The sequence below is a fragment of the Cynoglossus semilaevis genome, chromosome 19 (assembly GCF_000523025.1).
Source record: "Cynoglossus semilaevis isolate Cse_v1.0 chromosome 19, Cse_v1.0, whole genome shotgun sequence".
NCBI lineage: Eukaryota > Metazoa > Chordata > Actinopteri > Pleuronectiformes > Cynoglossidae > Cynoglossus > Cynoglossus semilaevis.
Genome location: NC_024325.1, coordinates 8,552,107 through 8,563,959, shown reverse-complemented (window position 1 = coordinate 8,563,959; position 11,853 = coordinate 8,552,107). Strand labels below are relative to the sequence as shown.

Here is an 11,853-nt window from a genome sequence, read left to right as displayed (position 1 = left end):
ATTTATATATTTATAATTTATATTTGTATATGTTTATTTAAACCTTGTCCAGCAGAAAAGTAATTGATTAAATGTGACATTTGCACAGACTAAGAGGTGAAAGTGACATTTTCAGTTTGTGGAGTTCCAAAGGTTGTTGACAAATCTCCTGATTGTGGATTTTTTATGCCTCAACATCCAATCATCCTGGTCTGCTTTTCCATTTCTAGTTGTTATAACATCCCAGCGTGGTGGACATCAATTCACTTTAAGACCTACATATTTTGGTGAGATTCGCACACGATCTATAAAACAGAATGTATTTTAGCTGAGAGTTGTACTGGTATAGTTATATTTGTGGAAAAGTACTACAGTTCTGGGGACACTTTGCCCATGTGAGGACATTTTGCAGGTCCCCACTGACAGAGAGGGTATTTTGAGGTTCAAGAATTAGTTTGGAGTTAGGATTAAAAGGATTAAGGATTAAGATTAAGCACATATTTGTCATAGTAAGGGTCTAGGGAATGCATCATCTACAGTACAGTGGAGTGCCCATAGTAAGAGTCTAAGGGTCTGCATCATCTACAGTACAGTGGAGTGCCCACAAAACACGTGTGGAAGAGAGAAATGAATAAATTATGGTTACGAGTTCTGGCCTAATCTGTACATCGTTAACTTGACAACACTTCAAACTGAAATACTGTGCTGATTGTATTTAAAAAAAAAAACAAACAGAAAGAAAAGACAAGTATGAAGGCATGTGAAATAAAACACCGACACCAGTGCTCGCCCCAGGTCGTTAATATTTAATGAATGAATCTCCGAAAAACCACTGCAGCAATAATCTGAAGGGTTTGAGCCCTCCAGCTAAAAAGGCCATGTACAATACAAGATCCGATGGAAAATACAGGTTTTATCTGAGCTGTCCGACGTCTGCCACGTTAATATGTCACTCAGGACCCCTGAGTGACTTCTCCACCACTCACCTCCTGTGTCAAGTCTCCTGCAAAGCAACAAAAACCAGCCAATAACAAAATCTCCTTGTTCAGTCAACAAATTGATGCAGGGTCAGCTGGAAGACAAACAATAAATCTGTGTGGATGCTAATAACACTTTGATGGGGAAACTTAATGCCCGGGTCATCAAGGCAGAGTGGAACAATTAAAAAAAAAAGAAAAAAGAATCGTTTGGGTCTTTAGCTCCGATGACAGCCCTTGGGTCGACAAAAGTCTAAGGACACGGACATCAAACGTTCAACCATGTCATACTGTACATTCACTTAAAGGTCCAGTGTGTAAGAATGTCCAGGCCATTTCAGTACTTTTCTTTGGTCCGGAGGACATTGAACAAGATCCACACGTCACCTACAAATCCAGTCATATTTAGTCCAGTTTGAGGAAATCAGAATGCCAATCACATTGAAGTGATACCTACTGCAGGGTCGTGAACTATTTAGCGTGAGCTGCTGGATATGCAACGTCTGATTATGACTACATCATATGTTTCAACAACAATGCAATACATTTTCCACGTCACAATAAATTAATACTTTGCTTAATGAACAGCAAAGTAACAGAACAGTGAGTGTGTCAGACCTGCCTGCTTGTACAGATTTGTATCTTGGGCTTTTACTGAGGCTTTTCTGTGGTACAAAAATAAAAGGTTTCTTTCTGTACTTCTGCGTAACCTGTAGCATTACTGCAGTAGTGGTAGTACAGCACTACCATGGTCATTAAAATGTTTTTGTGGTGGCTTATGGACTGTTAAAAATTGCTCTTTTGGTGCTGATGGTTGCAGAGCCCTGTCATTGGCTCCTGAATTGTGACTCATCTTAATGTTTACTGCTGTTTATTTTTAAGGGGTTTTCTGTCCATTCCAGCTGCTGAGGAAGCTGCTGGTGTAGCCCTCTGTTAACCAAACAAACACTGTTGTAACACAATGATACAGCTACAAAAACAAACTTGTGGGTTTGAGTTTCAGTTTCTGACCAAAAAGTTGGTGCAACCTACACACTGGACCTTGAACATTTAATGCATAATCCACAGTAAACATCACCGGCACATTTTCACTGATAAGGTTTAAGGTGGAATAAAGTCAATTAGATGTGAATGAACGAGAAAATACTTCACTGTTATCACTCTGTCAACATACTGCTACGCGAAAGCAAAGATGTGAACACCGTGATGAGTTAGGATGTTGGGCCTCTGGTCAGGTGACGCGTGATGTCAGCATAATCCCTCCCTAGTGCTGCTGAAGGAAACCTCTCAGCTGCAGCACGTTTGATTATTATTTGTATTAACATCACCGAGGCAGAGGAGCAATAAAAAAATTAAAAGTAATAAATAAAAGAAACAAAGCAACTGAGACCCAGTTCTTGGTGTGGTTCTCCACGGATGATCCAGATTCTGAATTGTCAAACGGTTCCATTGACTGTGAAGCCTCACAGGTTTCATCTGTTTCATCTGTCGTTCCCAACAGTTTGTACCACTGTGTACCATGTGTCATGTTCACGTCCATCTACTTCAACATGTTTTTACAACTTTAACGTGATTGGCTATTAGATGCTTCCTGCAACGACACTTTCAAATTCAGATTTTTCTGTTTTGGTTCCGAGTGTGAACTGAAATGTTGCTCTCTGTGTCGCAGCAGAAGATCAGGAGAAACGTCTTTTTTTGTTTTGTTGTTACGTCGTGCTGCTTTGCTCAGATCAGTGTTGTTCCGGGAGAACATCAAACAAAAGGGAGGAAAGGTTTTAAAACTGACAAGTTGGAATCATATCAATAAATAAGAAAAGATTTGAAGGAAATACCAACATCTTGAGGGTTTCTGGACTCCTGATGATGAATCCCATTGGCTGAATTTGAACCATGCACCTGAAAAACAGCGATGACATCAGTGTTGCTACGCAACAGTGAAGGAAAAGCCAATACACCGGGAAATAAATGCAGCCTTAAGTCTGAACAGAATAAATTATACTGGGGTGGTTAAAACAAGTTCCTGGGAAATATGAAGATATGAATAATGAATATGCGATAAAAACTTGATGAACTTAATTCTATTTGTTTTATGTGAACTAAATGTAACACACTCCAAATTGTTGTAACAGAGGCTGTAAAAGTTCAGAAAAGTTAACACTGACTCTATAGTTTTTGTTTTCGTTTTTTTGTTTCCTACTGATTTTTCAGAACTTACCGGGCTTTTGTCCGGACGCTTGCGCATGGCCTGGACCAGCTGGTCCACCTGCTGGTTGTGTTCCAGCGCGTTCCTCAGGGCATCCTCGGTGCTGTGCAGCCGCTGGCGCAGACGGCTCACCTCGGACTCCTGTGCCGAGGGTTCCAGCATGGAGTAACGTCGATGGTCAGGCGAGGAATGTTCCTGACCCTGAGGCACAGATTCACAACACATGAAACATGGAGGTATAACAAAAAAAAGTACTGATCAATTATTAACCTCATGTTCCGATATATTACATATATTTATATATTTTAAATATATATATAATTAAAAATATAAAATATTTAAATATATTTTACATATATATACATGTATGAGGTACATTAGTGTAAAATACGTTACGTCAGTCAGAGCCTTTCTACCTCCTGAATATTAAGTCACTTGTGTTTACAGCCCATATTAACGCCTTACTTCCTTTATTAAAGCTGTGTTGCGGACCTTAAACCGTACCCTTGTCTATTTATGTGTATATAGCAACCAATTAACAGCCCGTTTATTGAATGACATAAATACATACCTTAATGGAACATTAATGGTAGAATAAAAGTTAGCTGCGTGATTAAGTTTTAATGTCGTCTGCAGCTCTGCGGCTCCACTGTTATAATAATTAAAAAAAAAAAAAAAAACAACCCAAGGGTGAACGGTTTATACAGGTTTTTGCTCTTTACCAGTAGGAGGAGTTTTTCCCGCAGCGTTTTGATGTCGTCCTGGAGTTTCTGCTCTTTGACCTTCCACTCGGCCTTGTGGATTTCCCTGTTCAGGTCCTTCTCCATGTCCCGGGAATGTCGGTGTGAATCAAGGAGCAAAACCCTCAGTTCATTCAGGCTCCTAAGAAATCATTGGACCAACATGTAATATGAATTGATGAATTAATTTAAATGCACAGAAATCTAGATATTTTTGTAAAAAAAAACAAAAGCTACAAATAAGTAGCTATAAGTTAGCTCCTAATAGATTACTGTATAATATATAAGTATAAATTAGGCAAAACCTGTCTGTTCTACTTTCCTGCTTCATTTTATATATAACAAAATGAAACCATATCGTACCTTTCTTTCTTCAGCAGCTCCTGGCTGATGCTCACCAGCTGACCAGAGGCATCATGGGACTTCTTGGTCATGGTCTCCAGCTCTGCCTCCACCCGTTTTTTGTCCTTGTACAGAGCTTCGGCTTTTTTCTCCCCGGCTCTGACTTTACACTCCATAGCTGAAAAAAAGAATGTGTGTTTGTAATGTCCTAAAGGTCAAAAGTACAGGTCACGTCTGATTCTGTCCCAACCCAAATTTAGCCTAAATCAAGTGGTTCTTTTCTCATGTCCTTAAAATAGTCTGAAAAAGCCACTGTTTTCTAACTGACCTGTGATCTGTGATTTGAGAGCCTCCACCTGTGAGGTGAGAGTAGAGACTTCTTTTTCTCTTTTCAACAACTTTTCAGTCGTTTCTGAAAGAAAAAAAACACAAGAACATTCAGTTCTGACACATCATGTCTCAAATGCAGTACGGTCCTCCGAACCAGGAGGAAATGTGTCATAAACGATTCAAATCAAATTAATTCAGACTTTGGTTGAAATCCGTGTACACAGACAGTGATACCTTCAATGTTCTGCTTCAGCTTCATCTTCTCGTCTGAAATCTCATTTTCTTCTATCACCTGAAACCAGAGAGAAGCAGATAATAAAACAAATTGTCAGGAGTAACCACAGCCACCGGACACCGCTGCAGGTGTCAGATGTTCAGCCTCGTTACTCTTCATCTTCTCACATTTGCATCGTGGGTGGTGTAGCGGTCGGCCTGGATGGCCTGCAGCTGGTTGGTCGTCACCCTCAGCTTTTCTTCGAGCTTCTGGATCTCCTCCCTGCTTTCCTCCTGGGCGTTCTGCAGGGCCTGGTAATCTGTCATCTTCTTCTCCGACAGCTCCAGCCTCTCCCTCAGCTCCTGTCGCTGCCTCTCCATTTCCTCCAGCCTCTGCTCAGCCTTCTGGAGCTTCCCCGTTGCCTCCTCCAACACCTGACCACCAAAGATGTCACCACATTTTTTGGCCTCCATCTCAGCCTTCAACACCTGGTTTCCCTCAGCAGCCAGCTGGTCTTTGGCTTCCTGGAGGCGGGTACACAGGTCTTCGTGCTCCTTGGTCAGGATGGCGGCTTCGATCTTGTGTTTGGCCTTAAGGTTCTCCATTTCCAGTTGGTGCTCCATCTTCAGGCTCTCCAGAGCAGCTCTTAGTTCCTGGGTGTCCTGCTCTTGGCCTTCAGCTGCAGAGTGGTCACCTGTCCACGAGGCTTTCAGTCCCTCCAGGGATCGTTGGTGGTCAGTGACTAAAGTGTCAAATTTAGCCTGGAGAAGAAACAAGAAGGAATGGTAGTCAGTGAACTAAGACGAAGTCTAAGGTCTAACCCAGACAAAGGAACGACTAAAACCAGAAGATTGTAGATACAGTCAAACTCCAGAGGTGAGAGAAGGTCTGGAGGTAGATCCAGTTTTCTAAAGTTACCCTCAAACTCCCAGCACTTGGTTTTAGTCTTTTTGAAAATATTTTTTTCTCACAGAATAGTTTGACAGACGTCTGTCTGAGTCTACAAACTACATTTTATGCTGAACAACATCTTGCCCAAAGCTGTAGGCTTCAGCCGCCTGCTGTTTCTGAAGTTCATTAGCGTACCTTCCAGGTGTCCATCATCTCCATGTTTTCTTTGTTAGCCTGCTGGACCTTCTGCTTCAGCTCACTGATCTCCTGGGTTTGTTTCTCTGCCGTTGCCTTCAGGGACTCGATCTCCTGCTGGCTGCCCGCTAACGCCGTCTCGTACCTCTCCTTCAGCTCGCTGCACTCCTTGAAGTGCTGCTCTCGCAGCGGCAGGGTCTCCGTCTGGAGGTCCTCAGACCCAAGGGCGGTGACGACATTCGCGCAAACATCACCGGGCTGCTGTGAACTGGTGTCAGACCCTGTTAGCTGAGCCCGGAGGTTCTTGATCTCCGCTCTCCTGGTGGCCAGCTCCTCCTCCAGCTGCATGATGCGGCTCTGCTCCTCGACCGTGGTTTGCTGGTGACGACACAGAACAACAACATGAGTGACTGGTGTTGAATGAAACAGTTCATGTTCATACTGAGCTACAGAAAACCTCAGCGTTTCAGTGCACATTTGCCACAACAGAGCAAAAAATCATTCCAAAGAAAAACACAAAAATAAAAATCAGGCATAGAGATAAAAATCAGGAAACTAAAGGCAGAGAAAACCCCTGAAGAAACCGGAGAACATTCCACTGAAAAAAGGAAAAACAATAAAACAACATCAGTTCGTGGACAGAAACACTTTGTATCACAGTTTGGCTCCAACCTGAACTCAGACCCAGTTCTATCCTGTTATTCTTTCACTGCAATAACAAAGTTCCAGGTACTAATTTACATCGTGTTTTTAATGAAGGAGTGAGTCCCAGGAATAAGGTCCAATTCCAAAATCTCTCAGTAACCTGTACAGAGGAACAGCTGCTAGAGGAAATCGGCGCTTTTGGTGAGAACATGATTTGGCGCCCCCTATCGACGCTATTGTAACTGTTTTCTTTCCTAAAACATTACTGCAGATGGAGCCCAAAGTGACACCAAGCTACAATTACCAGTAGAGAGCGCTAAACAAACCCCAACGATTGATCGGTAAATTAATCATTTTTAAAAATCGACATTTGAAATATATGCAGTGCAGTAAAGTAAACTAAGGTACTAGCTGTTTTTGGTTTTTGCACCAAATATGTCATTTTAAGTCAGTGAGAATCAGGAAAAAGCCAAAATAACAATGTGCCTCTGTCCCAGTGTTGTACAGCAGAGATGGAGGAAGACAACACAAGAGCACAGCCCAAAACAGTATCTGATCATTTATGAGCAGCCAGGCAGGTATCACCAAGCTAACAGCCAACCTGCAAACACACACACACACACACACACACACCCTTAAATCTAATCATCATTCATTTGAAAAAAGACCAGAGGTAAAGTAAAGGGTCAGGAGTGAATGTATGATGTAGTGACACCTAAGCCAGTGTTAATGCTACAAACATGGCTGCCAGCAGGGGCAGTGTGACAGTATGTTTCCTAAGTCAACAGTGATGTTTGTTGGATGCCACATGTGTCTGGACCAAACTCCACACAGAACATCATCTATTTTAAATCCCAGGAACAGCAGACAGACTGTTGACTCGTTCAGTCAGAGTGCGTCAGAGCGGTGAATCTAAATGACAGATTTCAAACACTGACCTTATATAATAACACAGTGGAACCCTAATGGCTGAACAACAAGGGATGAAAGACTGCAGTGCTGTGAGGACATACTGCTAATTCTGACTGTGGGCTTTGGTCTGGAAGGAAATCTTAGAAGCAGACTGACTTCTGGTATCTCCAGACCAAAGTCACTTCCCTCAGGAGTGTATTAATCCACTGTTGTCTCCTTCAGTGTATTGTGCTACATTGTCAAATTGACATGTGGAATATTGAGTTTAAATTCATCCCAGTGAAACAACAAACCTAATAAAACAGACGGTCGTAGACATGCCCATCCTGTATCCATGGAGGCTAAAATCCCCAAATTCTCTATGAGGTTTGGTGCAGAGACTGAGTTATATATACAGATATATATATAGTGGGTATAATCTGAGATTTTACAGTGATGTCCTGCACCGACAATGTGTCACCACCTCATACACACACACAATTAAACTCTCCTTTTAAAGAGGAGAAGGACTTGCTGCACAGCGCACACATGTGAATTCCAACCATCAGGAGGGAAGAACCTGCTGGTCGGATTCATATCAAGGCAGTTGGTCTACACAGAGTTCAGATTCCAGCACAGGAAGTAAAAAAGAGTCAAAAACAAAGGGTTAATGTCCCTGAGAACAGACCTAACTATTTGAAGAGAAGTGAAGAAATGAGAGAGATCAGCCCAGATTAGCAGCGGATCAAAACCAGAAAATCAAATCTGTTTTTTCACCTTGGTTCTCTTACCCAACCTCAAGGACACTGCACCACCAGAGCATCTCCCCTGTGGGCAGAAGCACACCTTACTGGAGACAGGAATCTGACAGTGAACATCTCTAAAATATTTGGATCTAGAACATTTTAGTCATCTACTAAAACTATGTTTTAAGCATCGTTGGCTTGATATTCATCACTTCCTCTATGCACAAAACTCCATACAAAATTTCAGCAATTTTAGCTCACACAGACCCACAAGCCACAGTCCAGTCTTGTCTTGTTTGGTGGGTGTAAGTCACTAAGATGAAGCAGAATGGAGACTGTATATGAGCTGAACTAACAATATAAAACATTTAAAGGTACTGATGAAGGCAGTCTTGGATCAACAACCTCCATGGGCCGTCAGGTTAAAATGATTGATTTTGTCTATGGACTTTGGTGCACGAGTGTGACAGCGTTTCAAAGGCTCAGGGCAGTTATAAACTTCTGATGGTGACATCATGTTAATATCTTTGAACAGTACAAAATAAACCTTATATAATAAAGCGCAATTATGGATTCCTTTCCCCCTATGTCTTAAATGTGTCCAGTTCTGGTTGGTAAATAGTTTTCTCTTATACCGTAGCACTTTTAAAAGTTAGACACTCCACTCTGATGGCAGCTGGCAACAGATCCAAAAGATAAATATAGAAATAAAAACTTTAACAAGACAAAAAATCTCAGCACCTGCAACAGAAAATGTAAAAAAATAAAAAAGAAGCAGAAGCAGCAGAAAACACAACTGGTTTGGTGTGGAGGTGAGAAGAAGGACATTTGTGATGTTTTTATGAAATGTTTTCATGTGATTCCACTAAAATATGTATAAATTAGTGTCTTGTTGAAAGTAAAATAAATACTTTAAAGGATTTAATTGGACAATTAAATAATTAACGGTGGATTTCCCTTTAAATACATTTCAATTTCATATCAAAACACAAAGTAGAGCTAAAGACACATTCTAATTTTCCTGGCTGTGTCTGTATGCTGTGTGAGGGTCAACCTGTGGGGTTCGTGAGCTTTTGCAGCCGTGAACACAGAAGCAGACAGGTGCAGAAGCACAAACCACGGACAAGCTGCTACAGGCAAACCGCTCGTGCTTTACATTTTTTCATTTTTTTTTTATGTCTTATCTTTTTACCCTCCTCCTCTCTAAGTCTCGCTGCAGCGCCACCACCCTCGACTTTTCGAGGAGCAGACTCTGCTCGAGCTGACGAATGAGGGCGTGTTCCATTTTGGTCTGAGTCTACGGACAAAAGAAGGAAACAAAAACAGGGAAAAGAGATCCAGGGAGAAAAGGGCAAGGAGAAGAAAACACAGAGACTCAGACCACGAGGATCAGAGGAGGCATAGGAAAGGTCAGAACAGCTGTGGTCACATGATCAAAGTGTGGCTTCGTGGAACAGAAGAAAAGTTCAGATCACATGATAGAAAGAGTCAAAGATAGAGGCTGATGATTTGATCCACTGAAGTGGAAGGAATGTCATTTTCTTCCTGTTAGTTCTTATTTTAAGTAATAGTTGATCTGTGATACCTCCAGATCGCCTTTAGTGATGGATTCCTCCTCCACCCTGAACTGCAGATCCTCCACTTTCCTGTGGACAACATCACATGTCAGAATTTATTTTATACATAAACAAAGGAAAATCTAAAGTCTTGAGTCTTAATTTGACCAAATATCTAAAATCTCATGTGGTGTTTTTTCAGGAACAGCATCAGGGACAGTTAGCTCACCTCTTCTCTTCTTCCAGCTGATTGGCCAGCTCCAGTTTGTCTTTCTGTGTACTGGCCAACATGGTTTTGACTTGTTGGAGAGTGTTTTCATTCTCAGTGACATACTGCAGGGAGCAGAGAAAACAAGCAGAAAAAAGTTTAAACACATCCACTTTTTATAACCTGAGAAAACAAGGAGAAAAACATTTAAAAACATCCACTTTTTATAACCTGCTTCGTGAACCTGTGTTTAAAATCCTGTCCTCAGATGTACCTCAGTGACATAAAATGACCACAGGAGGCAGCAGTTGGCCACCAAAACCTGTGTCTCTTTGAGCTTCACGTATTTTCTCTTTGGACTGGAATTGGAATTAGCAGTTTTGGAAACTTAAAAAAAAAACAGACATAGACTTGTGCAGAGTTTGCACAACAGAACCAAGTCTGTCTCTTAATTAATGACCAGGGCAGCATTGCTGGTTCTCTGCACACAGCAGCCAGCAGGAGGGGGTACACACCTGGGCCAGATGTCTATTTTTTGTTTTCTGTCTTATAAAATATTAAATATTTTCCTACCTGTACGTGCTGGGCCTTCAGGACAGTCAGCTCCTTCTCCACCTCACAGATGTGGCTGTTAGCCTTGGCCACCTCAGCTCTCTCCAGGTCTCTCTCCGCCAGCAGTTGCTCAATGTGCTGCTGCTTCTCCTTCAGCGCCTCCTGCAGGGCTGTGGTGCCGGAGATCTTCCTGGCATAGCGTGACGACGTCTCTGTCAACTTTAGAAAGAGAAAAAGAAAAAGAAAAGGTAGGACATTTTGACCCTGTCTGATGATGATTAACTAATTCTTCCATGAGTCTAATTTCACCTAAATCATTACAGATGGTGATTAACTAATTCTTCCATCAGTGAGTCTAATTTCACCTAAATCATTACACATCAATATTTGTCAATTTATCATTTATCACCTTTTCTACAAAACATGCTGTGACTGGTTTCTAATGATGAAAAAAATGAATGAAATGAACCAAATCCTGTAAAAACCATGTGTGACCATGCAAGAATATAAAACTGCAATATCTTTTTTGACCGCTAGATGGTAGTCTTATAAAAGAATTCCCGTCTGAATTTTAAAGTTTAAATCATGAACATAATAATCCATCATTATATATTTTGTTTTAATATATTTCCAGCAATTTTAATGCCTTTATGTTTATGTGTGACTCTTTTTGTTGAACATTTATATCATTATTTTATTCCATTTTTCCACTTTTTACTTTACCTTGCAGTAATCTAAAAATGAAACTGAGTTACTTACCTTCAAAATGAGTCATTTAAAAAAAGAAAATGTAATTTCTGCTTTCTTGCAGAGCGTCAGAGGAGAGAACATGAAAACCACTGTCAGGTCTGTACCATTAATCGTTTCTTTCTGTTTTTTCTGAACTACGGTAAATATAGTTTGACAGCTGCCAGTTTGACCAACCGTATATTTACAAATGTCACATCCTCAGGTGGATTAAAACCTCGTGTACAAACGTGACAGTGAGGTGGATGTTTTTGTGTTGACAAACTCTGCACGAAAGCATCAGTTTGAGCTCATGAGCACAAACTGGTGGAGGAAGCAGGAAGCAGCCATCTTACCAGTCCAGCTCGGCTCGGTCGTCCACCCACCGAGGAGGCCACCGAGCTGACTGAACTGATGGAGGAGCTGCTGGGGCTGTGGGCCAAGGACGAGACCCCCATGGCCATGCGTTTGCTCTTCTTGGCCTTGGCAGGGCTGGTGGAGGGGAAACCGATGCGGATCACTTTGTGAATCGGTGCGAAGAGGCCGAATTTGTGGAGACACTGGAAGTATCTGAGGAGGAGGATGGAGAGGATGAAGATCGTTTTATAAACAAACTGACAAAGTCTGCGTCTATAATTGTGGAGGAAAAGGTTGAAAA

General features: G+C 41.5%; 1 protein-coding gene across 1 annotated transcript in view; it reads right to left on the bottom strand.

Annotated features, from left to right (window-relative positions):
* Nucleotides 1-765: 765 nt before the first annotated feature.
* clip2 (CAP-GLY domain containing linker protein 2) overlaps nt 766-11,853 on the bottom strand; it is a 35,609-nt gene continuing 24,521 nt past the window's right edge. The window contains exons 8-20 of the mRNA XM_017041750.2: nt 10,491-10,688; nt 9,939-10,042; nt 9,739-9,799; nt 9,346-9,450; nt 5,872-6,249; nt 4,974-5,546; nt 4,806-4,863; nt 4,570-4,653; nt 4,263-4,419; nt 3,882-4,041; nt 3,172-3,360; nt 2,793-2,852; nt 766-2,698 (exon numbers count right to left, since the gene is read on the bottom strand). Of these exons, the coding sequence (XP_016897239.1) occupies nt 2,687-2,698; nt 2,793-2,852; nt 3,172-3,360; nt 3,882-4,041; nt 4,263-4,419; nt 4,570-4,653; nt 4,806-4,863; nt 4,974-5,546; nt 5,872-6,249; nt 9,346-9,450; nt 9,739-9,799; nt 9,939-10,042; nt 10,491-10,688 (2,139 nt within the window). The 3' untranslated portion in view covers nt 766-2,686. The remainder of the gene's footprint in view (nt 2,699-2,792; nt 2,853-3,171; nt 3,361-3,881; nt 4,042-4,262; nt 4,420-4,569; nt 4,654-4,805; nt 4,864-4,973; nt 5,547-5,871; nt 6,250-9,345; nt 9,451-9,738; nt 9,800-9,938; nt 10,043-10,490; nt 10,689-11,853) is intronic.